The sequence below is a fragment of the Notothenia coriiceps genome, unplaced genomic scaffold (assembly GCF_000735185.1).
Source record: "Notothenia coriiceps isolate Sejong01 unplaced genomic scaffold, NC01 NC01_scaffold00021602, whole genome shotgun sequence".
Lineage (NCBI taxonomy): Eukaryota > Metazoa > Chordata > Actinopteri > Perciformes > Nototheniidae > Notothenia > Notothenia coriiceps.
The window spans coordinates 2,806-25,921 of record NW_011354303.1 but is presented as its reverse complement, the minus strand read 5'-3'; the positions used below and the strand labels follow the sequence as shown (position 1 = coordinate 25,921).

Sequence of the window (23,116 nt, the reverse complement as noted above, 5' to 3'; positions counted from 1 at the left end):
CAGGCAAAAAAAGCGGAGTGACAGCTTTGATCAGGCAGAAGGCCCCAAATGTAGTGGCAACACACTGCATGCTCCATCGAGAGGCACTTGTACACATCATTTAAAAAAAAAAATTGCAACAGGGGGGTCCCCGCCAGAGGATAATGCTATATGGGGGTCCTTGGCATGGCAAAGTTTGGGAACCCTGCTATAGGTAATACACTAACTGTATATTAGAAAGTACCTCACACAACTCAACACTTCAAAATATCCCTTCGTGCAAGGTACAAAAAGAACATTCTGGTTTAGTTGACAAGCCTTGAAAGAAGCTTCTCTTATCATACAATCAAACATAATTTTGAGCATTGTTTGTTTGGGGAGGGGGACAAGAAGAAGGCACACAGAGGTGCTTTCAATGTCCAGCGATAACTCAAGAAATGATTTTAGTTTTATAGACTGAGTCCTTCTTCTGGCAGCTTTCCAGGCCCTATCTGTGCTTCCACCCTGAGTTCCTCTTCAGAGCCAGTATCCAGGCAGGGAGAGCATGTCGTCGTGCGGGTGCCTCCTCCTCTGCTGCTGCTGCCGGCTCCTCCTCACACTCCTGGTCGGTCACAGAGTCTTCCTCGGCTCCTGAATCCTCCTCGGAGTTTGAAGCGTCCAGGCCCCTTTCCGGGGGCTCGATGGTCACAACCTCCTCTGAGAAACGAACCCGTCTGTTTTCCTCGACTCGCCTCTGATCAATAGAATAGGGGAAAAGGAAGTATGAACACAAATGTGTAAAGAAAGAAGTAGTTGGATAACATTTCATATTCACTTTTAAGGTAAAGTTAGCTCTAATAGTTTCAATAAAAAACGTGTAATATAAGAAGATTTGCAGCAGTGTTAAGTAGGTACATTGTAAATGAATAAATAAAGAGTTATTGTCTCAATTCAGGTAAGCTACACATTAAAAAAAGTTATACATGTCTAAAGGCAAACAGTGAGTGGGTGGGTTTAATTAGGGATAATTTCTTTAAAAAAAACGAATTATTTCCTTTTTATTTTACAAAAGTATATTGTTCTTTGCAAGACACGTCTTGGATAATGATTATTTTTAAATCAGAAAGTACTACTGAGCTGTTGCCAACGTAAAAGAACAATTCATCTATAAATACTTGCTGTTTCACAGACAAAGATATATGAACATGTCTATGAAGTGTCCTATAGCGTTATGTATCAACAAAGCTTTTCCAAAAGAAATCTTTAAGATCAACAGTCCATGACCTCTTCAATTTCATCCAGCTTCAAAATATGAAAACTCACAGTACCTACACTTCTTACTATCAAGTAAAAATGTATATATATTATACTGTTTTCTGAGGTTAACTTATAATAAAAATAAATCAACATACAATCACCATGCAAAGGCAATCAAACTACAACTTTGTCTCTTTGTAATTTAACAAAAGAAACAACAACATAATATCCCAAATACTTTTATTTTATTTTATTACTGGTGTTTTCCAGCTCTCAGCAGATTCTCAATTTGCTTTGTGCAATGCATTGTGGGAGAACAGCACACTAAAAGCTGTATTTTTAAATCAACACAGTGACTATTTTGAGTGTACTATTATATCACAGTCCATAATCAAGCCTGCTTAGATGTATGATGTATTCTTCACCACAGGGAGGCAGTGTGATACACAATCACTATTTTCACTTACCCTTTTTGTCAGCGTTTCTGTTGATTGTGAATCCTGGGATATTGAGTGTTTGAGAACACCGCGGGGCGCAGGAGCAAAAGGAGTAAACGGAGAGAGAGGTGGAGCAGGAGACTTCATGGTGTGTAAAGGGCAAGGCATCATGTTGACATCATGTTGGAACTCTCCCGTCTCCTCCATCACGTGGCTGCTTGTGAGGCTTCCCTCTGTGCGATGATAGACAAGAAGATAATTGAGTTTCCAACTTCTTAAAAACAGAAATTCAGCTACAACTGACAACATCTAACCTCTTTCAACTCAAAACAGTGAACAGTTGCTCTGACCTTTGCCCGTCATATTTCCATCACGTCTATTCTCTGTTTGAAACCTGTCATTTCCTATTTCTGTCGACTGGTGCTGTCTCTTTCTGTTGAGGTGGGCTCTGATCTTCTGTGCTGAGTTGTCTGTAATATCTGCAGCCTGCAAATAAAAACCACAGGTTGAACGACTAACATGGGAAAGTAAAACTCTTCAAAGTTTAGGAATTTAGCTTATTGGTGTTTTAATCCAGGTTTCATTAAGAAACAAATGTGCAATCAAATGATTAAAAACAGCTAAATATGCATTATAATATATACCAAACCTCTAAAAACGCAGCAGGTCCACGGGTTTGTCCATATTCCATTGGTATTAGTTGATCAGGTGCACTGTGGAACTCCCGTGCTGCAGGCTGTTTTTCCTCTGAAACGTCCATGCTGACTGGGTGGGAAGCGTCAGGTGATATTTGTGCCATGCTGAAATCTGAACCTGGTGATGTCTCAGTTCCCTGGAAGCTCCACGGGTTGTTCACTCCCCCTTGTTGGTTCAAAATCAGAGTCGATTGACCATTATCATGAGAATTTGATAGGATTTTGAGTTCTGCTGGTCTCTTATTGGTCGAGGCTGCTGATTGGCTGGGGTTTAGGAACTTGGCCCACTCTTGACCCGTAACAATTTCGTCCAGCAAGCTAAAGGAGCCCAGGCCAAACTCAAAGTCTCTGTTCGACCTGGAATAAGAGAAGAGATCTGGTCAATTAGATCCTGCACATGCATCTACCTCAGACTCCAAATCAGGAATTACCATCTAATCAATCCCACCAATGTATCAACCAATGACAAGTGTGTAATGTGCAGGTTATGAAATAATCAAACCAAACCACTCTGCCATATAAAATAGTCCCAAACAGATGCTCTATCTATTTAATCCGTTTTAAGTAAGGTTTCCTAAAAATCTACAATGTCCAGACAAAAATGAATGAGTCCTTTAAAATAATAAACTATGTTTTATCTTTGCATCCCAAGCCTGACAAAGCTTTTTTCCTCTGTGTCATAAACCCTTATGGTTTAATTGTTTAATCTAGCCCCACTGTTGCACTGCCGACATGTTTCTTCTTTAGAATAAACATTGGGACTGTGCTTTGTTTATAGACAATCCAACATACAACATAAAGCTGCTGTAAATACTCAATAGTGTACAACATGTGTTTTAATCAACGGCTGAAAATAGTCACAAAAAATAAACTATGCATTTGTGACTACAGTTTAAAGATGTATGTCTTGAGTTGGAATGAAAGGCCTTGGTGCACCATGGAGCAAAACAGACAGGGTAGGAAAAAAGACATATTGAAAGGCCGACAACAGCAAGAAAAACACAGAACAACTCCGGTCTCATCATTTATCCACTGTCAAGAACCATCAGGAGATTGAGAAAGTCTGTGTGTATGTAAACATTGATCTGTTTCATGATGTTTCTTTTTGAGGTGTTATGAACAAGACAAGAGATTTATCGCATCACGAGAGTGATCGAAGTGGCTGATGACTGATGTTGTCAGTGACAGAGGTGTGTTTGGCACATCACACAATACATATCTCCCCAAACTAATATAACTTCTATGTTTGGAAACGTCTCAAGAATACCTTACATATCTTACTAGTGTCGTAGCAGAGACAAATAAATAAAACCTGACCTTGAAAACGTTTGCCTGTGTCATGCTATCTTCAGTACTGGTTGCAGTGTATTTATTCTAGATGTTGAGTACAGTTTGTTGGTAGATTACCTCATATATTCTTCGTCTTCTGTGTATGTGGGAGGGGGGTTACTTGGATCTCTGCTGTCAAATGGAAAGAGGGTCCTTTCTTCCTCCTTATTTGAAGGGGTGAGATGTACTGCTTTCGGCAGCTGGCTTTGAGGTGAAATCTGTGAAGTAAACAGCTGCAGTTTCACTTTTTAGTTCATAGATTTGAATTTAGAAATAAGAAAATATCAAAATGCTCTACTCACTTCAGTTCCTTCCTCACTATGCAAGTCTACTCTCACTCCTCCTTTTCCCTTTCTGCCAAAACTCCCCGACCGGACCCATTTCTCCTTGATCTTCTGAGTCCATCTCCTCGTTTTATTCTCCGATAATCGAGGTGTCCTTCTCGAGCTGCTGTTTAGCGGCACAATCTGCAAGTCTTTACTTTGTGCCAAATCTCCTAATCCTCCATTTCCTGTATGCAGCACTTCATTCTCTTGACTTTTAACATCTGCATCTGTTGGCTTCGAAGACCAGACATAAACTTTGGCTTTAAAACTCTGGTCCTGGTTTTGATTCTGTCCCATGCTGGTGAAAGCATCTATATTACTAGGCATTGTCGCTGCAAAACTACCCTCCCACGGCCCGTCAGTCCTCTCAAAGGAAGCGATATCAGCATCCTTAAGTGATCCAGCAGGAAACAGCTGTCCTGTTCCTGTCGGGGTAACCGCAGGCTGACTGTCCTCACCATCAATGTTATCTTTTTGGGAGGGTAAGGAAATGAGAACACTGTCCACTGCACAGCCATGACCTGGACTCTGTATTTCACCTTTGAATCCAAAGTGACTGCCTGCAGCAGAGTTCCCACAATCCTTTGAGGGGATACCATTGGGACTGAACCGAAAGCCATTTCCAGGACTGCTGTTCACTTTCTGGAGGTTGAAGGCTCCCCTCTCTCCATCTTGCCCCCATGATGAAGCAGCTGTGGTGGGTACAGGTGTGTGCAGGTATGCCTGGCCCTCTTTTCCCGGCTGGAGCTTCAGTTTCTGCAGCATGGACTGCAGCAGGGCCTGACTGTCTTTGGGATTAGGTGACTGAGACATCTAGAAACAGAACTGATGTGCATCAAATCCAGAAATCCCCCCAAAGTATCTCAACAATGAGTGCATGTTATCACAACAATATAGTCCACTAAACGCATGGATTCCACAGTCTTATGTAATGTGTTCAATAACAGACTGAAGATCATGACATAAGAGGTTAGCTGTGTGTGAATCACGTCACCTCCTGAGATTTGGTTGTTTCTCTGTTTTTTTATAATCCAATCTTTTTTATAATCTTCTTTCTCAGTCCAAAATTCAAGATAGGTCCATCCCTTACGGTTCAGCTTCCTCAGCTAGGTTAGGAATTCATCTTTTTCTCTGCGGCTGCTTCTCCTCATGGACGTTTCACTGTCATACTGTATCCACTCCTCCATAATCCCAAAAAAGTTTCAGCAGCAGTCTCTCTTTTTGTGTTATTTTGGCAAAAAGCTGAACCAGACTCAAAACTATTCCCGACTTTCGTCCTCTGGTGTCCTTTAAAAGTCTCTCTCTTTCTCCAAACGTCCGTGGTTTCACTCCACAAATGTTGTTTTAGTCACACCTCTTCAGCAACAGCCATATCAACTGGGATGGGAGGAGATACGGAGCAGAGCAGCGTTCCTCACACACTGAAGCAGACAAACGAGAAAGACCAGTGAGGTGAGATAATTACGCATTGACAGTGACTCTCCCTATCTCTGTCTCTGCCCATCTTTCTGTTTGCCCTTCCTTCCTTCCCATTTCCCTTCCTGGATCTCTAGCTCCACACATGTGCACACTCCCGCTTTCTTCCCACCATGCATGACCCTTGAGTTGTAATTACAGGGCATTTTTAGTGAGCTGCTGCTATTTATATCTTCAGAATGAAATAAATAAGAAAATGCAAGCTTGACCTTTGGACTTTCCCTTTTGAAACAAACTGTTTTGACTTTTCTGTGAACCTAAAATATAAAAAGCAGGCCTGTACTTTCATTGTAGGAACAAAGTGTAATAGTTTGAGTGGAATCCCATATGATATACTCTGAGTTGTGTTGTTGTGTTTTTCCATTATTGAATTCTCCATTTAAATAATTATTGATTATATTACGAAAGAACAGATATGCATAATAATAATAATATTAATAATAATATTAAAGGATCCTTTTTTAGTTAGGCCTACCTGACTAAATCATAATGTATTTCTTACTCTTATTATTATACTATATTTACATTTCAGGTGTAAGTAAAATACAAACAATATTGTTAATGTTTTATTTTGTTATAATAATATTATTGTTCTGCAAAGTACCTCTACATATAACTAAATATGTCAGATAAATGTCTGTAATGTAATGTAAAAATGATTTAGTCTGGTAGAAGTTGGCCTACCTAAGAAAGATGCCTTACTATTATTATTATTATTAATAATAATAATTGGAGGCGTGGGGCGCAGTGGAATAGTGCGCTGGTGTTCGGATCAAGGGGTCACAAATTCCCCTGTGGGGATTGCCCACAGTATTGAGTATGTAAGTCGCTTTGGATAAAAGCGTCTAACAAGTAACATGTAATGTAATGTAATGTTAATTCAATTCAATTATTATTATTATTTATTATCAATTTATCAATGATCAATTTTCATGCGCATGCACATTGCGCATGCGCCAAGTCAACCACGCTCCTGAGTTTCAGACTCTCTGATTGGTCAACCGCCAGGAAGTGGGTAATGGCGGCGTAAACAACCCACAGATCTGTGCAGGATTGTCAAACCGCGGCTGAAAGTAAAAAATAAAGCTACAACTAAACGGAATATGTTTTCGGCACTACCAGGATTACTACTCTGTGTGCAAACCAATAAACCCTCGTTAAGTGAGTACTTGGTGGTGTTTCGGCTAACTTTTAGCCAACTCTGCTAACTAAACAGAAAAGCCTGGTTTGCAGAGATGGACTGCGTCGTGACGGGAGGCAACGTCAAAGGTACCACACAATTTGAACCATAGCTAGAGTATTACTACAGGACGCCAGGTTGCTGTTTATAGTAATATATATGTGTTGTGTGTGTGTGTGTGTGTGTGTGTGTGTGTGTGTGTGTGTGTGTGTGTGTGTGTGTGTGTGTGTGTGTGTGTGTGTGTACCGTCCAGTGCTGGCCAAAGCCATCCACTCTCTGTCCAGGATCGGTGATGAGCTCTATGTGGAGCCTCAGGAAGATGGGGTGAGCTGCTCTGATAAACTGTCTTATACAACAACACTTCCTCCTTACATGCAGCTTCCTGTTGGTACACTGTTTGCGTCGATGACTGGTGATGATTTGTTTTTTTCTCTTGTAGCTGGCTCTGCGGTCTGTGAACTCTTCTCGGTCGGCATATGCTTGCTTCCTGTTCGCACCACTCTTCTTCAGCAGGTGCAGACTGTGTGTGTGTGTTTGTGTGTGTGTGAGAGAGTTAACACATGTGTGAGTGTCGTTAAAAGGAGCTTTAAACCTCCCATTTCTTGTGCAGGTATACCATCCCCATTGGGCTCGCCTTCCGCTGCAAGATGGCAATTAAGGTGTGGTGTGAGAAAGAGATGACCTTACTTTCATGAAATGCTTTTAGTCACCAATTCAGTGATTCCCGCACTTCTTTTGTATGACATACACCTCTTAAAAGCCCTTTCAAATGAGCGTAGCTTAGTAATATTGGCATAGAAAAAAAAGCATTCATAATATTAACACAGACATAGTGATCCTGGATGAGTCAATGTTTAGTCCTGGTCTAGGTTTGCCTATGGTTGGGAATCACTGATCTCATTACACGAATCAGATCTGAGCCAGCTCAAAGATTAAACCAGTGGTTCTCAAACTTTTTCTGTCAGGCCCCCCCTTTGGAGAAAAAAAAAAGTCGGGCCCCCCCAACACAAATAGTCAGGCTCAGTGGCGGCGCCAGAGAAGATTAAACAAATACCCCCCCCCCCTGTCAGTGATGCTTCAGAATGTTAGAATGTGTCAGATGTACCGTCCCTCTCGCTGCTGCTTTGTTTGTTTCCCATTCACACAGCCAGGTTTTACACCAGATATTTTTTCAGTGCACAAATGTAAACATTTAGCCAGGCGACCATGAGGACATATTCACTGATATTGACAAAACGTGGTTAGAATAAGAATTGCAGACTGTATCTTCTATACAATTAGAGTTTCCTTTCTGGGCTTGGCTACCAACACTATCTTCCCTGTCTACTTGATAATTAGGTATAGCCAGTTTTACATGGCAGTAATTGTTATAAAATACAATTATGAATATGAGCTTATTTGGGTTAATAGCAGAATATTCCTGTGCATATGAACATAAGCAAGCATCCTGTCCCCTTGTTTATATACGTGTTTCCCCTTCTTATGTTCATCTGTGTGAGTCAGAGTGTGCAGGCCGTATTCAGGTCTATTGCCACGTTGGAGAAGACCGTGGAAAAGTGTCACATTGAGCTGGACGAGCAGAACAACCTCCTCACCTTCACCCTGCACTGCAAACACGGTATCTGCTTCCACTACAGTGACTCACATTGTTCTACGTGGACGATTCCAAAGGGATTACATCTGATTTATACTGACACATATTTTACTCAGCATAGCACCTCATGCATTCATCAGATAGTATTCGACGTGCTTGTGTACTTGACGTGTTTGTGTTGGTATTTTCTCTGCAGGCCTCGTGAAGACACATAACCTGTCTTTCCAGGACAGTGAAAGCTTACAGGCAGTGTTCGATAAAGACAGCTACTCCAATGTATTCAGATCCCATCCCAGGTCTGTCAAATCTCCTTTTTTTTCTTATTCAAAATAACAGACATCACATTTTCATGTTTACGTATGCCTCGAGCCCCTTTGTGATGTTTACATTTCCTCTTGTCTTGTTATATCGCAATAAAGTGAACTAATGTTGCTGTCAAAGAAGAACCTGCATTAAGACACATGTTGACTCACCACATTAGAAAACGGTTACATTGACCCAGCCCTACCAATAGCACCTTTCTTTGCCTCCCTTCTTCTTTTTTGTTCCTGATCCACTGCTCACTCGTTGTCGTCCCTTGCTCTCAGGCTGCTGGTGGACGCAGTCGTGCACTTTCCCCCGTCTCTGGAAGAAGTGACCGTGTCAGTTAGTGATGATCGAATGTGGGTCAAAAACCATGTGGAGGACGAAACAGGTGAATACTTTTTCACCCAAAGGTTACAGATGCACTTAAATAACTGAATACAACTCGTCAACTGTGTTTTACAAAGTCACAACACACTGTTTATTTATACTTCTCTTTGTAACCTTACATAGGCACTGTATGTTTGAAGTGATGAGTACGAGTTTCAATTGGTGTTTTCAGTGAATACTACAATAAAAAAACACTTGAGATGATACAAGAATGATAGAAAATAAACATAGCTTGATATTGTATACTAACCCACAGCCCCAATCTGTCATTGTGTCTTTAAGGTTGCTATAAATTAAATGCAACAAATATATTTAAGCCAGTAGTGCCCTCCTGTGGTAGAAAGGCAGAACAGCAGTATTACAGTGTGTGGTCTGTTATGAGCCATTCAACTCTGCAACATTACAGCTTCAATGAACTCCTGTCTTTCTTTATGTTTCTCTTTTTGCCCGTTTCCCTCCCAGACCGGTCCAAGGCCATGCTGACGGAGCTGTGTCTGGCTTCAGACGAGTTTGAGCATTTTTCCGTCCAAGTTCAAAACAGCGTCACCTTTTGTCTAAAGGAGTTACGGGTGAGACAAATGGAGGAGTGATGGAGTAACGGAATAGGAGAATTAGTCAGAAGGGCGAATATTACTTCATTTTTCAGAGTGGAAAAGTTGCAGAGGGCAATTCTTACATTTATTTAGCTGACTCTTCTATCCTAAGCAAACTACAATAGGTTCCTTTAGCCATGTGGATACGCCAGGAATACAAAATATGATTATTTTTTCTTTTAAAATAAAAACTTATTGCATTGATGTTTTTTAATCCAGATTTTCTAAGTGAGTTTTTTTTCATCTTTCCTCCAGGGTTTGTTAGTGTTTGCAGAGTCAACTGGTCTCCCAATTTCTATGTACTTTGATGAACCTGGCAGGTAAACAAACTTGCACACATATGTTCATTAATCCTTTGTGTAACTCCAAAGTACTTACAATTGCTTTTTGTGTGTGTCAGCCCTGTAGTGCTTTCGGTAACAGACAGTGTCCTGGAGGGGAATTTTGTGCTGGCAACGCTTTCTGATGACTCCAACCTACGTAAAAACAACACTAAACGGTAATGCTGAAACTAAATTAGTGCTTAAAAAACAGTGGTGAAAACTCTTTACTAGACTGCAATTTTCAAAGGCAGAACTAATTAAAAATCCAACTGTGTTGCCATTTGGTTCTTACGGCTGAGGGGAATTGCCAGCATTTACTCTGCAGAGATGCCACAACAACTGTTTCAAGAGATGCCTTACTTTGGTATCAAAGTCAGCTGACTCAAATCTGCAGACAACAAATAGTAGAGTCTAATAAAAGTCTCAATGAAATGCCGAAAAAAGCTATGTTGTCTTCAAAATGTATAATAAGATGAAATCCAACAAGAAACAGGAGCCATCAATGTAGCATGTGTAATGCATTTGGACATGAGTGAGAGGAATGTTAACACTTGTTTCCCTGGCCATTAATGCAGCACAGTTTAGTAATATACTCATACCGTTTTGTGTTGGTCTTGGGTTTACCAGAGATCTGCCCATGAGTTTCTTAACAATAGGTCATTCAGCATGAAAATAAATAAAATAAATGACTCATCCTACCAGAAACCTACAATAAATGGTTATCAAATAAGACCACATTTACCAATTGGTATACAAATAGTCAAAGAGGGAGCAGCCTCTTAGTTTGAGATATAGAAATCTCACACTGGGCTGATTGGCATTTTCATGTTTCTTGGCAATTTAAAGCCTCTTCTGCAACATACATTTCTCTTACTGGGTAAGAGGGACATAACTTGTAGAACCCCCATGTTCTTATATGCAAGATAAAAACATTAGATTTTCTAAATGTCTAAAGAAGCAATTGGATAAAAAGTGAAACCTTAATCTTCACACTACAGTAACAAGATCATAAGATATACTCTCTTCAGTCATGACTACTATGACCTTGCATCTCAGTGTGCTGAATGTCAGAATGAATCCAGGGAGAGGCGTACCTCTCACTTCCTCATTCATGGCATATTTCCCTCCATTGTGTCTCCTCAGAGCGTGCACACCTCCACCGCCTCCTGATGACTTCATGAATGACGACATGGACTCCTACCTCATCGCCATGGATACCAGTGTAATGCCAGGTCCCTCAGCTTCACGTCCACCCTCACCCCCGTTAACTAATTCCACAAGTTTAAAACAGACTGCCGCAGCCAATCACAGGACAAGGCCTCCCAGTGAGGAAGAGGAGGAGGAAGAAGAAGAAGAAGCAGTCGATTCAAGCGGACCCCCAAACAAGAAGGTATAGTTTGGTTTTCAAATGAATACATTAACTATTAGGCTCACAATCAAATGGCTGGTAGATAAATGTATAAGCAGGGTCCTTACAAAGTCATGAAGAGTTTGGAAAGTGCTTGATTTAAAATGTTTTTTTTAAGGTTAAGAATATGAGTTTCAAATATAATCCTTAAAAATACTTGCTCTTCAACATTATGTGATGTTTTTATCTGGACAAGTCTTTGACATGAAACGATCCCACCGTCATACTTTATCATATCATGATCAAAACAGTGGTTGAAATAAACAGTGTCCAAATACATTGATTGCTGTGGATACAAAGGAATTCAGTCAACTTCTTGTTTTTTTTTTGTAACATAAATTACATTTATTGGAAAAATCGTTGTATCCTAACGTCTTTGTTTACTAAGATAATTTGGAAATACATGTTTTAAGCTACTTTAAAATTGTTTAAATGCTACTCCTAGAAGCTGTTTAAAGCCTGTTTCCTGTCACATTACATTACAGTTCACTTATAAATAATATTCATCACTTTTTTTCCTCTTGTAGTTCTGTTCCTTGTTCTTCGGCTCGGTTCTTCCCCCCTCCTCTCAGATGACCACTCAGCCGCTGACAGGTCAGGAAGTGTTGGCCAGTGACAGTGAGGACGACGTACAATAGAGCCACACTGGACCGATGGAAAAGAGACGAAGAGGAAAGAGACAGACTTTTCATTTAACCCACAAACCACCTGCAGCGCTTGAAATGAAACGGAAACCATGAACCTTTATTTGCTATTTCCTCTGACCCGTACAAGAGCTCTACTTGGATTTCTTTTGTGCAAAAATATGGAAAGACTAACGGACTGTAACGTTAATGGTGGACTTCAAATTAGAGGATTATGTGACAATGAACATGAAGCACTTCTCAGTTTCGTTTTTTTCATCCAATGTCTGTTCTGTTTGTGATCAAAGTGCAACAAAGAGGTCCTCTAAATAAAAGAATCATATTTTTGAAGTATGTTTACAATATTTATTTACATGTCAAAAGGTTCAAGTATAAGAAAGATGATCTCCAAAGAAAGAGGATTTCTGAAGCACTCAGAAATCTTGCCTCCAGATCCAGTTAAGATTTGTTTTGTCAGAAGTAAGACTCAGCGTAAGAAACAGAATGTCTATGAGTCTGTGATCCAGTGTTTGCAGGTTGCGTCACCTCACTACTCTTTTTCTCTTTTTGCACCTGGAAACCTTTCCTCTTCTCTCGCTCTCTCTCCTTCGCCATCTCCTTCTCTCTCTTCTTCCTCGACCTCTCCTCGTCTTTCTCCCTTCTCTCTTGCTCCCTCCGCCTCCTCCTCCTCTCCCTGGAGCTCAGTTGACCCTCCTCTTCTTCCTCTACAGGTGTCTCCAGCCCTGCTCCGTCACTGAAGTCCTGGATCAAGATTTTGGGGACTTGCAGTTTGGGTGCCTTTTTTGGCTGCTCTCCTCTCAGTCTGCGGAAGAGACCAAAGCGTTTAGGGGGGTCGGGCAGCGGCTGTACCACTGCCCTCTCAGTCGCTGCAGACAGAGTATTTTGGGTTGTGTTTGCAGCACTGTCTTTTGCTTCTGGTTTACGAGGAGTAAGCTTTGATTGGCTTGTTTTCTCTGGCATGATGAAGAGGTCTTCAGAGAGCCTTCGGGCTAACCTGGGACCTCGAGAACTCGACGCCTTGCGGACGCACAAATCCCCAGAAGTATTGCTGCTGCGATTCCCCGAGGCTTCTGTCCCGCCACTATTACCCGGCTCAGTCTGCTCTTTCACGGGGTGACAATCGCGGACTTGTGAGATGCTCTTGATATTAGAACGGTCTATAGGTTTAGTCGAAAGGAAGACGTCGTCCTCTCCTACAGTGTTTTCATGGACAGATTCTGGACTTCCTTCCTGCTCCACGGCGCCTATAGCGACCTGGATCTCTGGCTGTTCAGGTTCCTCTGAGGGACTAGTTTCTTCTGGACTTCCTTCCTCCTCCACGGCGCCCATAGCGACCTGGATCTCTGGCTGTTCAGGTTCCTCTTCTGGACTAGTTTCTTCTGGACTTCCTTCCTCCTCCACGGGACCCATAGCGACCTGGATCTCTGGCTGTTCAGGTGCAGGTTCCTCTGAGGGACTCGTTTCTTCTGGACTCAACTTCCAATCAGGCTCAACGGGGAGAGTCTCAGCCTCAAAAGGTTCTTTAGAGTCAGTAGTCTCTGTTTGTGTTTCTCCTGCTTGTGTCAGATCATTGTCAACCTGCGCCTCTGAGTTTGCCATCAAACAGCTTTCCTCTTCCTCCTGTGTACATTCTGCATCACACTCTTTCTCCAATCCTTCACTTGACTCCATCACTATTTCGTTTGCACCTGCTATTTCTTCCTCAGTGTCTGTTTCAGCTAACACGTCAGTGCCTTCTGTTGGTTGCATGCAGTCAGGGGAACATGATATTACTGTTTCTTCTTCAGTCTTTGAATCTATGTGTTGTACTGAATCGTTTTGTACCTTTTCAGCCTCTAATCCCTGTGTGGCTGCATTTCCCTCTTGACTCTGCGCCTGTTCTTCAGTGTGTGTCTCTGTTTGGGTGTGGGACTCTTCTTGATTGTGTGTCTCTGCTAATGACTCGGTGTTGTGGTATTTCCCTTCACGTGCATCTCCCTGTGAGCTGATGTCTGTCTCTGTGATCACTTCTTGTTGTTGTGTCACTGTCTCTACTGTTGAAGCTTCATCTTCACTCTTTATCTCTGTGTCCTCCTGCATCTGGCGCTCAGATTCTGTGCTCTCCTGTGGTTTCACGTCAGCCTGAATCATCTGTTCCTCGCCTGGGTACAGACTTCCTTGCGTCTCTTCCTCTGTGATTGTATCTTCATCAGCATCTTTCTGTATCTCAGTCAGATTTTCCTCTGTATGTTCGATTTCTTCCACTGGTTTTTCTGTCTCGTCATTTGTTTCCTTCACCTCAATTTCCAGCTGCTTGCTTTCATGACTCTGCTGCTCCAGGACTTGTGAGTGGCTGTCAGAGTCCAGCTCCTCTCCCTGTTTCTGTTCAGCTGGATGAAGAATATCTTCAACAGTCTGATCTTTGGTTTGATCTGTTTCCACTGTTGTTTCTTCCATCTGTTCAGAAAACATTTCGCTCTCCTCTGTCTCTTTGATTTCTGTTTCCTCCTTTTCAGCGATTTCCACTTGTTCTTTTATGACTGTTTCTTCTACATGCTCTGTTGGCATGTTTCTGATTTCTATCTTTTCAGGCTCTTCTGGGAGTTTTTTCTGTTCAGTACTTCCTGTCAGTTTGTTTGGTTCCTCGAACACCGTGTCCTCCTCTTCCTGTACGCCCTGCACCTTTTTGAATTTGAGCTCAGCCCAGCTCCTGCAGTCCTCCTTTGCTCCCATTGAGAGATGCCTCACAACTTTGCCCCCACTTTCCCATTCACGTGTGTTCGTCTTTGCCCCTCTACCCCACCTCTTGCTAAGGAGGGCGGGAGAGAGCGAGAGAGTGGAGGCAGAGCGAGCAAGAGGGACGGACAGGTTTCCTTTCGCTCTCTCTTTCATGTCCCGCTCTTCCTCGTTCAGTCGCCCACTCGCCCACGCCATCCTGTATCCCTGGCAGCGACCTCTGGGGTCAAAAGTGGATGAGGGTCTGTCAGTCCTCCACTTTTTCAACTCCTTCTCCGTCTGCTTCTCCAGATCTCTTGCTGAGAGCTGCACCGAGCACACCTGAGGAAGTAAAGAAAACACTGGTCTCACTTTTATGTTTATTTTTTAAATTTTCGATAAGATATTGCGTCATTTTGTGTGGATATTGATACTTTCTAACACCAACATTCTTCACAGGTGTTTAGTTGGGATGAAATCAGGTGACTTACCTCTGCAATGAAAGGATCATCTTCCTCCTGGACCTCCTCCCTGACGCCCCTCAGCCTCTCCAGGGTCTCCATCTGACCCGGGCACTGCTTCCTCTGCTCGGCCCGGCCCAGCACCCGCCGCACCAGGACCACCGCCACCTGGAGCAGCACCCGCACCCCTGCTCAGAAGAGAGGAGAGGGAGGAGTTTATCACAACATATGCTTTAAATATTTACTGCACACTTTATCATTTTACATATCTTTTTTTTTATATTTTAAGAAAATATTCACAAAGCATACATAACAAAATAAACACATCTAGGTACATAGATTAACTACATAACAGATGACAAATCCGAAAAGAAATAATAAATGAATTGTGATAATACCAGAAATAGGTAGGATCATTTCACATATCACTCTTTAAATCACACACATTTCACATGTCTTGATGTGTGAAGTGTTACTAGCAGCTAATTGCATTAGTGTAAGTTGCATTGTTTTATGGATATTCTATATTGAGATGAGGTAAACATTGATACATGTTTAATATCTTTAGGATGACATTTCTTTTGTGTTGTTTTTTTACATAGCTAAGACAACAGAAACATAAAAAAACAGGCTCTGTCCAATTATCTGAGGAGACAAACGTTTGATGGTACCAGTCGCTAATCTTGTTGGAGATCCTTCATTGAAAAACAATTGAGACACATTGAAATGTACCATAAAAATAATATGATGATTATTGTGTCTAAGATATTACTATTTTGTTAACATGGCCTTACTTTCAGGACATCATTTGAGTTGTTTTGACCCATAGCAGCCTATGTGGAGGACGTACCATGGCAGAAGAAAAGGTCCCAGACTCGGAGCAGTGTGTTGAAGGGCAGGTGACGTGTAAAGAGACACATCAGCCAGTCCGTGGCGAACATGAGGGGCTCCACCCCGTGGTACTGCAGGTGTTTGTGAGCAGCTGGACACGTCCTCTTCAACACCCAGGTCAGCATGGCCGCATCAAACAGGACTCCCTCCTACAAAGGTGCACATTTAGACCGTTCAGGAATACAGATCTGAGTAATACCTGTTAGTAATTTCATGATAAGTGGATGTTTTCTTGAAAAACTATCTACAGAACGTTACAGTAGAGTAATATGTTGTGTGTGACATACATAAGTGCAGTGCCAGGGACATTATGTAATATGTACTGTGTGCATATGTGCAGGACCTCACCAGCAGAGGGCTGTAATATCCAGGCAGGTACTGATCACTGATCTGCACCAGACACCAGAAGGCCTCCTGCAGGGATCACATCAGGTGAAATGGAATATAAAATCATAATAAGTCAACATCAAATCACAATCTTTAATAAAGTATACATCATTTTGTCAAGCATCTCTGTGTGGGACAGAATGCTAAAAAGCTAGTATGTTAAAACGATCAAACTTAAATTAGTACAGACTCAATTTCTGAGAAGGGCTTTAGCTGTCCACTAAAAATAATTCCTGTTTTTTAAGATGCATGTACAAGTTCTTTGGACATAACTTAAGGGTATACTGTGTGTGTTATTGACTGTTACCTCAGCAGGCATGTTCATCAGCAGCACCGCAGCCACAGGCCCCTGAGCCTGGCAGTAACCCTCTTCTGGTTTGTGCTGAGTGTAGGCTTTCAACACCCGGAACAAACCACGCTGCCTACACACAAACACACCACAGCAATCAGCCACACAAACAATCAACGGTAAACAAAATGTTAATCTCATCATTATGTTGTTTAGATAAATTGACAAAGTAAAAATGTAGACAGGTCAACATCACTATCTAATTTCTTAACTTTGTGCAACAGAAAGACCAACAAGGAAGGACTTTAAATATGAAGTGGTAACAGCTAAGGCTGATTGAAAAATATGAATTTTCAGAAGTTAAATGCTTGTCAACAGAAACAATTAGAAGTGGGAATGTTTCTTACCCGTGTCCATCCTTGGAGAGGAACATTTCATGGAAAGGGAACTGTCGGTCCAGGTCTCTCTCGATCACATCCACCCAGCTCTGCAGAGCCGGCTGCGAGTCCAGGGTCTGCCACAGAGACATGGAGGGTTTAATTCAAACATATGTTTCCACTTCAAATGGCAAACTCATTAACCCTTGTGAGGGTGTTTAATGTTCTTGCCTGGTAGAGGTTTTCGGTTTGTTTCATCTTGTCAGTGGCTCCACACAACAGAGGCCAGCACTTAGCTCTGAGTGAGGCTGGGATGCCTTTCTGACACTGCACTTTGACCTGCAGGGATGGTGGTAACAGACACAGGAACAGCAAAAACCAGTTACTACAATCATTTTTGATCAGGGTAAATGTGCAACACATTTTCAATCATAGCAGGAAAAGGACTGGTGTGACTAATAACATGAACAATGGCTCTTAGAAAGGACACACCTTACTGGTCTTCTTCAACAAGATGCGATCCCATTGGCTGATGATATTTATCCACTTGGTCTCCCTCTGCCGGACCAACTCAGGGGGTGGGCCCACAGTCCTGACACAAAACAGTGTATAAAATAACACACCCAGTAAGTGTTTTCAACATCAGGAAGGAGCAATACTTCAAACATCTATTTAATAAGACAAGGGCATTGTTTTGCACACTATCTTATTTTCACAGATAGATTTAGCTGTGATGTTTCAAAAATAGCCTTTCATCATGCAAACGGTTTGTGACAATGAGAAGCTATTTTAAATAGGGAGTGGCTCTGCAACCAAACACACATTACATTCACCACATGCAATAAGAACGCATACATACCAAACATTAGTTTACTTTAATAACAGTCACCAGCATCATACATCAAGCCAGTAAATATTAATAATCCTTAATGTGCTCCTAAATGCTCAGAAAGAATACGTGATGTCTTATCAGATGAATGCTTAAAGTCCAAAAGGCTAAACAGCATTTTGATTAAGGTACATGCCCAAAAACTGCAGCAACCTGTATGGAAATATTCACATGGCACATAACACATGTGCATCAATACATAAATATAAACTCTCATAATAAATACTTTTTTATATATTTTTTGCAGTGTGCAGAAGTTTGTTTGCAACTTTGAAAAATATTTCCAAACACTTACTATTCACCATAAGACCTAGAGCCTTGTATGTGTCTCATTCAGTGACTGGACAGCACTAAGGCTCTCCTTAAACTGCAGGCCTTTAAGTCAGAGTGCAGAGCTGCTACTGCATGCACCTTTTTGTGTTGTCATTATAGAGAGACTGTGCACCAAAAAAACAAGACAGGAAACAGGAAAACCACACGGTAGCAGTGTGATGTCTCCATGGCAACAGGTCAGGATGTTATGAATGGGGAAAGCGTCAAGACGGCAGGTAGCAGTTTGTTCAGCTTTACTGATCCTGAAGCTACATTCTTCATCTGGTCCACTGCCAAGATGTGAAGTTTCATTGTTCAATGTATTCTTAATTAAATGAATCTGAAATATAAAACATTTTTCACTATACTTCATGTTTACTTTTTATGGTATGAACTCTTTCATATGTGGAATTTACACCTTTATACAGAACTACAATTATCAGCATTATTGTAGCCCCCCTGTAATTAAGATTAGGTCTTTTTCTACCTTTCTGATGTTCAATTGTGTTTAACTCTGACAACTGGAGATTAGGACTTCCTGCACGTCAAACTGGCTGACAGCTGGTTTTTAAAGTCAGTCATCAAAATTAATCCTTTTCCTCACCAATTAAAGTCTAACATGCTCCTGCAAAAAGAGTAGTATTTTTGTAGATGAGCATGTAAAAATGACCACTAAATATTTACATTTAGGTTTTATGCACTGGTTGCACCTTTCATGTGGCTGTCCCTCATTCATGCTCTATATAAACTTCAAATGTTACTTTCTGTATACAAATGTATTAGCAGAACATTTTTGATGTACCCTACTTATAACAAAATGTCCACAACTAAACATCAAATGTCATTTCAAATGTTTGCCTTGATTTTAAAGCTCATTAGATTCTCATAGCTGCTTCAACTGATTCCAAAGTCCGCATACAGATATTTAGTGGTGCTCCCTTAAGCCATAATGCACTAGAACAATTATGGAATAATAGGATTGGAACAGTCCCATTTAAATATTAGACTTGATGAATTTTTAGAGGACATTTAAATTTTTAATATAGCCAATATCTAGCAGGTCTTTTTTTTTTATTATAAACTAATGATCTCACTTTCTTGTTGTATAGTGCTTGAACTTGAGCATTTAACTTATTGGAGCACTATTTTGTTAGCCCAGTTGGATGTGTCTTAGATGCAGAGCCACTTCTGTCGTATAAAAGTGTTGGATTAAAATGCTGGTTGTCAGATGCTTGCTTTGTAAGAAGATTACTTAGTTTGTGAAAATCTCTTCAGCACACATCCCACGACCTCTTAAACTAATTAACCTACGATATACTTAAGGTATAGTTTCTCAGCATCCAGGGGAACAACTTGTTTTGAATGTACAACAAGTATTCCTGATAAGAGAATTAAAACAGAGAACTAGTATACAGCACAAATGTGGAAGTGCTCACCCCGCTGTGGATCCATTAGTCAGAATGAAGCCAAAGCGGTCAGTCTCAGGTTCAGGGCCGACCTCTGACCCTGCATCAGATCCAGAGCTGTCCTCTTCACTGACGTTCTTTTGACTCTTTGGACTCAGCATCTTACTGAAGAAAGAAATATCTCATAATTAATCTGACCTTATTTAGTTATCATGACTATGTGAAGCTGAAGTGGTTTTAAACTGTCTCCTACATGTGGATGTATCAAAGACGTTCAGCACAAAATCTCTGCTCTGGATAGGGTATGTCCAGGTTGTTATTCTTCGAAGAACGTGCCTTCTTGCTACACTTAAGAACATTTTACAAGCTTTACAACATCCCTTCCTTTCAAGCCACGCTTATGACTTGTTTATGGCGTTTTCTTTAGCATCAGCGTAGAGCAGTTTAGGTCTACTTCCTTGTTTCTACACAAAAACGTAACCAACACCAAGGACTGTTGTTGAGTATCAGAATATGCATTTTAAAGTACTTACCTTTTGTATTTCGGTCATGTTTATCACTCGGTAGAAGAGGTGAAGTGTGAGATCTTCCAGTGACAAGGAAGGAAAAACTTCCTCTCTCTCTCTCTCTCTGTCCCTCTCGCTCGCTCTCTGTCTCTCTCTCTTTCTGTCTCTCTCTGTCTCTCTCTTAGTCTCTCTCTCTCTCTATCTCTCTCTCTCTCTCTCTCTCTCTCTCCCTCTCTCTGTCACTCTCTCTATGCCTTTCTCTCTGAATGACTATTTCATGATGCCCCTAACCAACTTCCCCTTTGGCTATTAAAACACTAAAATTGGCTGTATATGGAATACATTATTTGTTAAGATGACATTTAAGGAAGTTATATTTAGTTTGACAAATATGATTATTCAAACATGACATCAGAGTGATAATTAAATACGCTCATATTATTATATGATTTAAAATGTGCCATCTTTACTACAATATGCTGCTCACATACTGTATAAGGGAATTTTGCAATTAATCGTGTTCAAATGTATTATAACATTTACCAAGAGTAGGCCTATTAATCGAGTATGGGAATATAACGAGGAGCACTTGAATGTAGCTTTAATAGACTACACTTGCGCAGTTCAGGGACCGCTGTCTGTCTGCTGTTGCCCACCGGTTGTTCAACTAAAACGTCACTGAGCAAAAGGTTAGTAGGCTATTATACGTGCGGACTGGTAACAGTCGACAATAAGGCTTTCGGGATAGAGACAATGTTAAGTACCTGCTAAATTGAGTAGATATTATGACATTGGAGTTGGGGGACGACGTAATTTCAGTGTAATTTCAAATCAGGGATCAATAATTGCTAGGCTAACCAACATATAACACTAGAATAGGTGGAAGTAAATTACAAAAACCTAATAAATTAAACTGCATCGACCTGTTAAGCATTTTTGCTAACGTTATTTTACTTTGTAATGAGGCGTTCATGTAGTATCGTAAATACCATACACGCGGTTTAAGTAGAGTTTTTAGGGGAAACGTTTGCCTAAGTGGATTCAAAGCAGTCGCAAAACTGATAGATAGTAGACAAGTGTGGGGGGATTCACGTGTACAGTTCGTTAATTTAATTTCACATGTGAACAAACGCTTACCAATATGTTACATTACATTGTAATTGATGCTACTTTTACCTTGTATATTGCCTGATTGCTGATTTAGCAATATGTGTAACCATTTTTTAATTGTATCTTCAAATGCTCCAAATTAAATCGTATGGAGTAAATTAGTTCCTATTCTTCCGATTATGCCGGACTCCCATGAATGTGGCACATCGTTTACATAACAGCAGGGATTTGGGGAGCCAGATTAGAGTATGCACTTTCCATTCACTACATGTGGAACATTAACTTTACATTTGAATGGGCATTTGGTTTTGAAGAGAGACTCATACATATTTTAATTACATATGATTAGAATTATATTGCTGGCAAAATCCCAATTTTTTTTTGTAAGAAACCACTTGATTTTTTTCTATACAGTCAGTGTCTAACCCATTTTGTAACAAAACAACCCCAGGGCTAAGAAAAAAAAAATGTCAACAAGGTAATCACTTATATGACGGTTTTTCTGAGATATTACTATTCAATTCAACCTACAACAACGTTCTCAAGATACTGAATACTTGTGTTTTATAAAATTGTTGTCTATAGTTTGACAATGCCACGTTTTTTGTTCTATTTGTTCACTATCCCCTTTATAGTTAAACTGTTATAAGTTCTTTTGTTTAATAAAAAAAATAAAAGTTGAATGTTCTCAGTCAGCATCCAGTCTCCTTCACTCACTCCTCCCTTGTTTCAGAGGGGAGCTTTTGTCTGGGTTGCATTAATGGAGGTCTACAACATGTTTAGTTCCTCCTGTTCAAAAATATTTCAATATTCTTTCCTCAGTCTTCTCTTCTCAGATGTCTACTGCTCAGAGTCTGCGTCTTCTCCAATGTTGCTCTAAGCCAGGTACTATACTGAACCAGGTATCAATGAAACAATAACATAACATTTGGCATCATCAACATCATTTTATCACATTTGTATTTATCTCCAGGCACCTTTGGATATGGGCCTGGTGCCATTCGCCAATTCAGTCTCAGTGTGCTGAGAGAGGGCTACAGTAAGTATTGCTACAAATCATAAGCTCAAATGTGGCAGAATAACCATTTGTGACTGATATTTGAAATTATCCAACCATTCTGTCTCCATTTATTCTCCTTGTAGAGTTCGTAAATGCTCAGGAACTGCCAACAGACATGAAGTCCATCACTGACCGGGCCGCCACCACCCTCCTGTGGACAGAACTCTTTAGAGGTACTGGGATTAATATGAAATCAATGTAGTGCATTTGGTTGAAGACTTAATGTTATTCTACATTTTTCTTATTGAAGAAGTGCTGTCACATTATCAGATTTTCCCTGCATTAATAATCATTGCCTAAATAATTCCCGATTATGAGGTTATGTGATGTCTTCAGGAAAATTAAAGAACAAAAAAACAATGTTATCAGTTGTCATCTTTAACTTTGTTTATTGTCTGTTTTTTTCTCTTTTTTGGCAAATTAAATACACTCAAAATAGAAAGGTGGAGAGAGAGTCTGGTATATTTACACAATATTATCATATGTGTAGTTTTTAATATATAAATGTTCAAATCATCAATACTGGTATATGGCGCCACCCCTAGTGTCAACCAACCATTAATTGCCTGATAAAGCTTAAAGTTTTCAACAAATGTATCAAAATACATAAATGAGTCCAACAATTGTATTAATTGTTGCACAGCACAGTCTAGCATAAGTCAGTTCAACATACACAATATGTATTAATTTAAAGTGGACCTATCATGCTATATTTGAATAATACCGTATAGTGTAGGACCATACCTATATAAGACATATTTATACTTTTTATTTTTCAAAATACCAAACAGATCATGCATTTTAGCCATTCCTCATTCGCT

At 40.5% G+C, this 23,116-nt stretch overlaps 4 protein-coding genes across 5 annotated transcripts in view; 2 read left to right on the top strand and 2 right to left on the bottom strand.

Moving 5' to 3' along the window:
* Nucleotides 1–124: 124 nt before the first annotated feature.
* Nucleotides 125–4,838, bottom strand: LOC104953380 (uncharacterized). Its single transcript, XM_010780319.1, has 6 exons — nucleotides 3,979–4,838; nucleotides 3,755–3,894; nucleotides 2,302–2,704; nucleotides 2,003–2,138; nucleotides 1,683–1,885; nucleotides 125–712 (listed from the first exon to the last, which is right to left on the bottom strand). Exons 1-6 carry the CDS (start codon nucleotides 4,813–4,815, stop codon nucleotides 467–469), a joined length of 1,965 nt encoding a protein of 654 aa, XP_010778621.1. The 5' UTR covers nucleotides 4,816–4,838; the 3' UTR covers nucleotides 125–466.
* A 1,638-nt stretch (nucleotides 4,839–6,476) lies between these two features.
* rad9a (RAD9 checkpoint clamp component A) lies at nucleotides 6,477–12,516 on the top strand. The gene is made up of 12 exons (XM_010780317.1): nucleotides 6,477–6,747; nucleotides 6,912–6,982; nucleotides 7,098–7,171; nucleotides 7,269–7,317; nucleotides 8,162–8,276; nucleotides 8,449–8,548; nucleotides 8,840–8,946; nucleotides 9,408–9,514; nucleotides 9,794–9,858; nucleotides 9,939–10,037; nucleotides 11,005–11,251; nucleotides 11,797–12,516. Exons 1-12 carry the CDS (start codon nucleotides 6,714–6,716, stop codon nucleotides 11,905–11,907), a joined length of 1,179 nt encoding a protein of 392 aa, XP_010778619.1. The 5' UTR covers nucleotides 6,477–6,713; the 3' UTR covers nucleotides 11,908–12,516.
* Nucleotides 12,169–20,234, bottom strand: tbc1d10c (TBC1 domain family, member 10C). Its single transcript, XM_010780320.1, has 11 exons — nucleotides 20,153–20,234; nucleotides 19,650–19,784; nucleotides 17,505–17,604; nucleotides 17,244–17,351; nucleotides 17,043–17,149; nucleotides 16,654–16,768; nucleotides 16,308–16,373; nucleotides 15,919–16,108; nucleotides 15,099–15,256; nucleotides 12,533–14,949; nucleotides 12,169–12,184 (listed from the first exon to the last, which is right to left on the bottom strand). The coding sequence occupies exons 2-11, from the start codon at nucleotides 19,778–19,780 to the stop codon at nucleotides 12,169–12,171; spliced, it is 3,408 nt and encodes a 1,135-aa protein (XP_010778622.1). The 5' UTR covers nucleotides 19,781–19,784; nucleotides 20,153–20,234.
* A 490-nt stretch (nucleotides 20,235–20,724) lies between these two features.
* ndufs8b (NADH:ubiquinone oxidoreductase core subunit S8b) overlaps nucleotides 20,725–23,116 on the top strand; it is a 5,011-nt gene continuing 2,619 nt past the window's right edge. The window contains exons 1-4 of one of the 2 annotated variants that reach the window (XM_010780315.1): nucleotides 20,725–20,814; nucleotides 22,058–22,120; nucleotides 22,209–22,274; nucleotides 22,379–22,468. In XM_010780315.1, the coding sequence (XP_010778617.1) occupies nucleotides 22,072–22,120; nucleotides 22,209–22,274; nucleotides 22,379–22,468 (205 nt within the window). In that variant the 5' untranslated portion in view covers nucleotides 20,725–20,814; nucleotides 22,058–22,071. The remainder of the gene's footprint in view (nucleotides 20,815–22,057; nucleotides 22,121–22,208; nucleotides 22,275–22,378; nucleotides 22,469–23,116) is intronic. The other variant, XM_010780316.1, reaches the window with a different exon arrangement.

Bases quoted from the DNA above. Each gene is read 5' to 3' on its own strand.
- LOC104953380 (XM_010780319.1), bottom strand. From the start codon at position 4,815: ATGTCTCAGTCACCTAATCCCAAAGACAGTCAGGCCCTGCTGCAGTCC. The intron at 2,139-2,301 runs GTTTGGTATATA...TTTTATTTGCAG, and splicing joins GACCTGCTGCGTTTTTAGAG to GCTGCAGATATTACAGACAA. The intron at 1,886-2,002 runs GTCAGAGCAACT...ATCATCGCACAG, and splicing joins TGGAAATATGACGGGCAAAG to AGGGAAGCCTCACAAGCAGC.
- rad9a (XM_010780317.1), top strand. From the start codon at position 6,714: ATGGACTGCGTCGTGACGGGAGGCAACGTCAAAG. The intron at 7,318-8,161 runs GTGTGGTGTGAG...TGTGTGAGTCAG, and splicing joins GCTGCAAGATGGCAATTAAG to AGTGTGCAGGCCGTATTCAG. The intron at 10,038-11,004 runs GTAATGCTGAAA...GTGTCTCCTCAG, and splicing joins CGTAAAAACAACACTAAACG to AGCGTGCACACCTCCACCGC.
- tbc1d10c (XM_010780320.1), bottom strand. From the start codon at position 19,780: ATGCTGAGTCCAAAGAGTCAAAAGAACGTCAGTGAAGAGGACAGCTCT. The intron at 17,352-17,504 runs GTGTGTCCTTTC...CCATCCCTGCAG, and splicing joins TGTTGAAGAAGACCAGTAAG to GTCAAAGTGCAGTGTCAGAA. The intron at 14,950-15,098 runs GTAAGTCACCTG...TTACTTCCTCAG, and splicing joins ATGATCCTTTCATTGCAGAG to GTGTGCTCGGTGCAGCTCTC.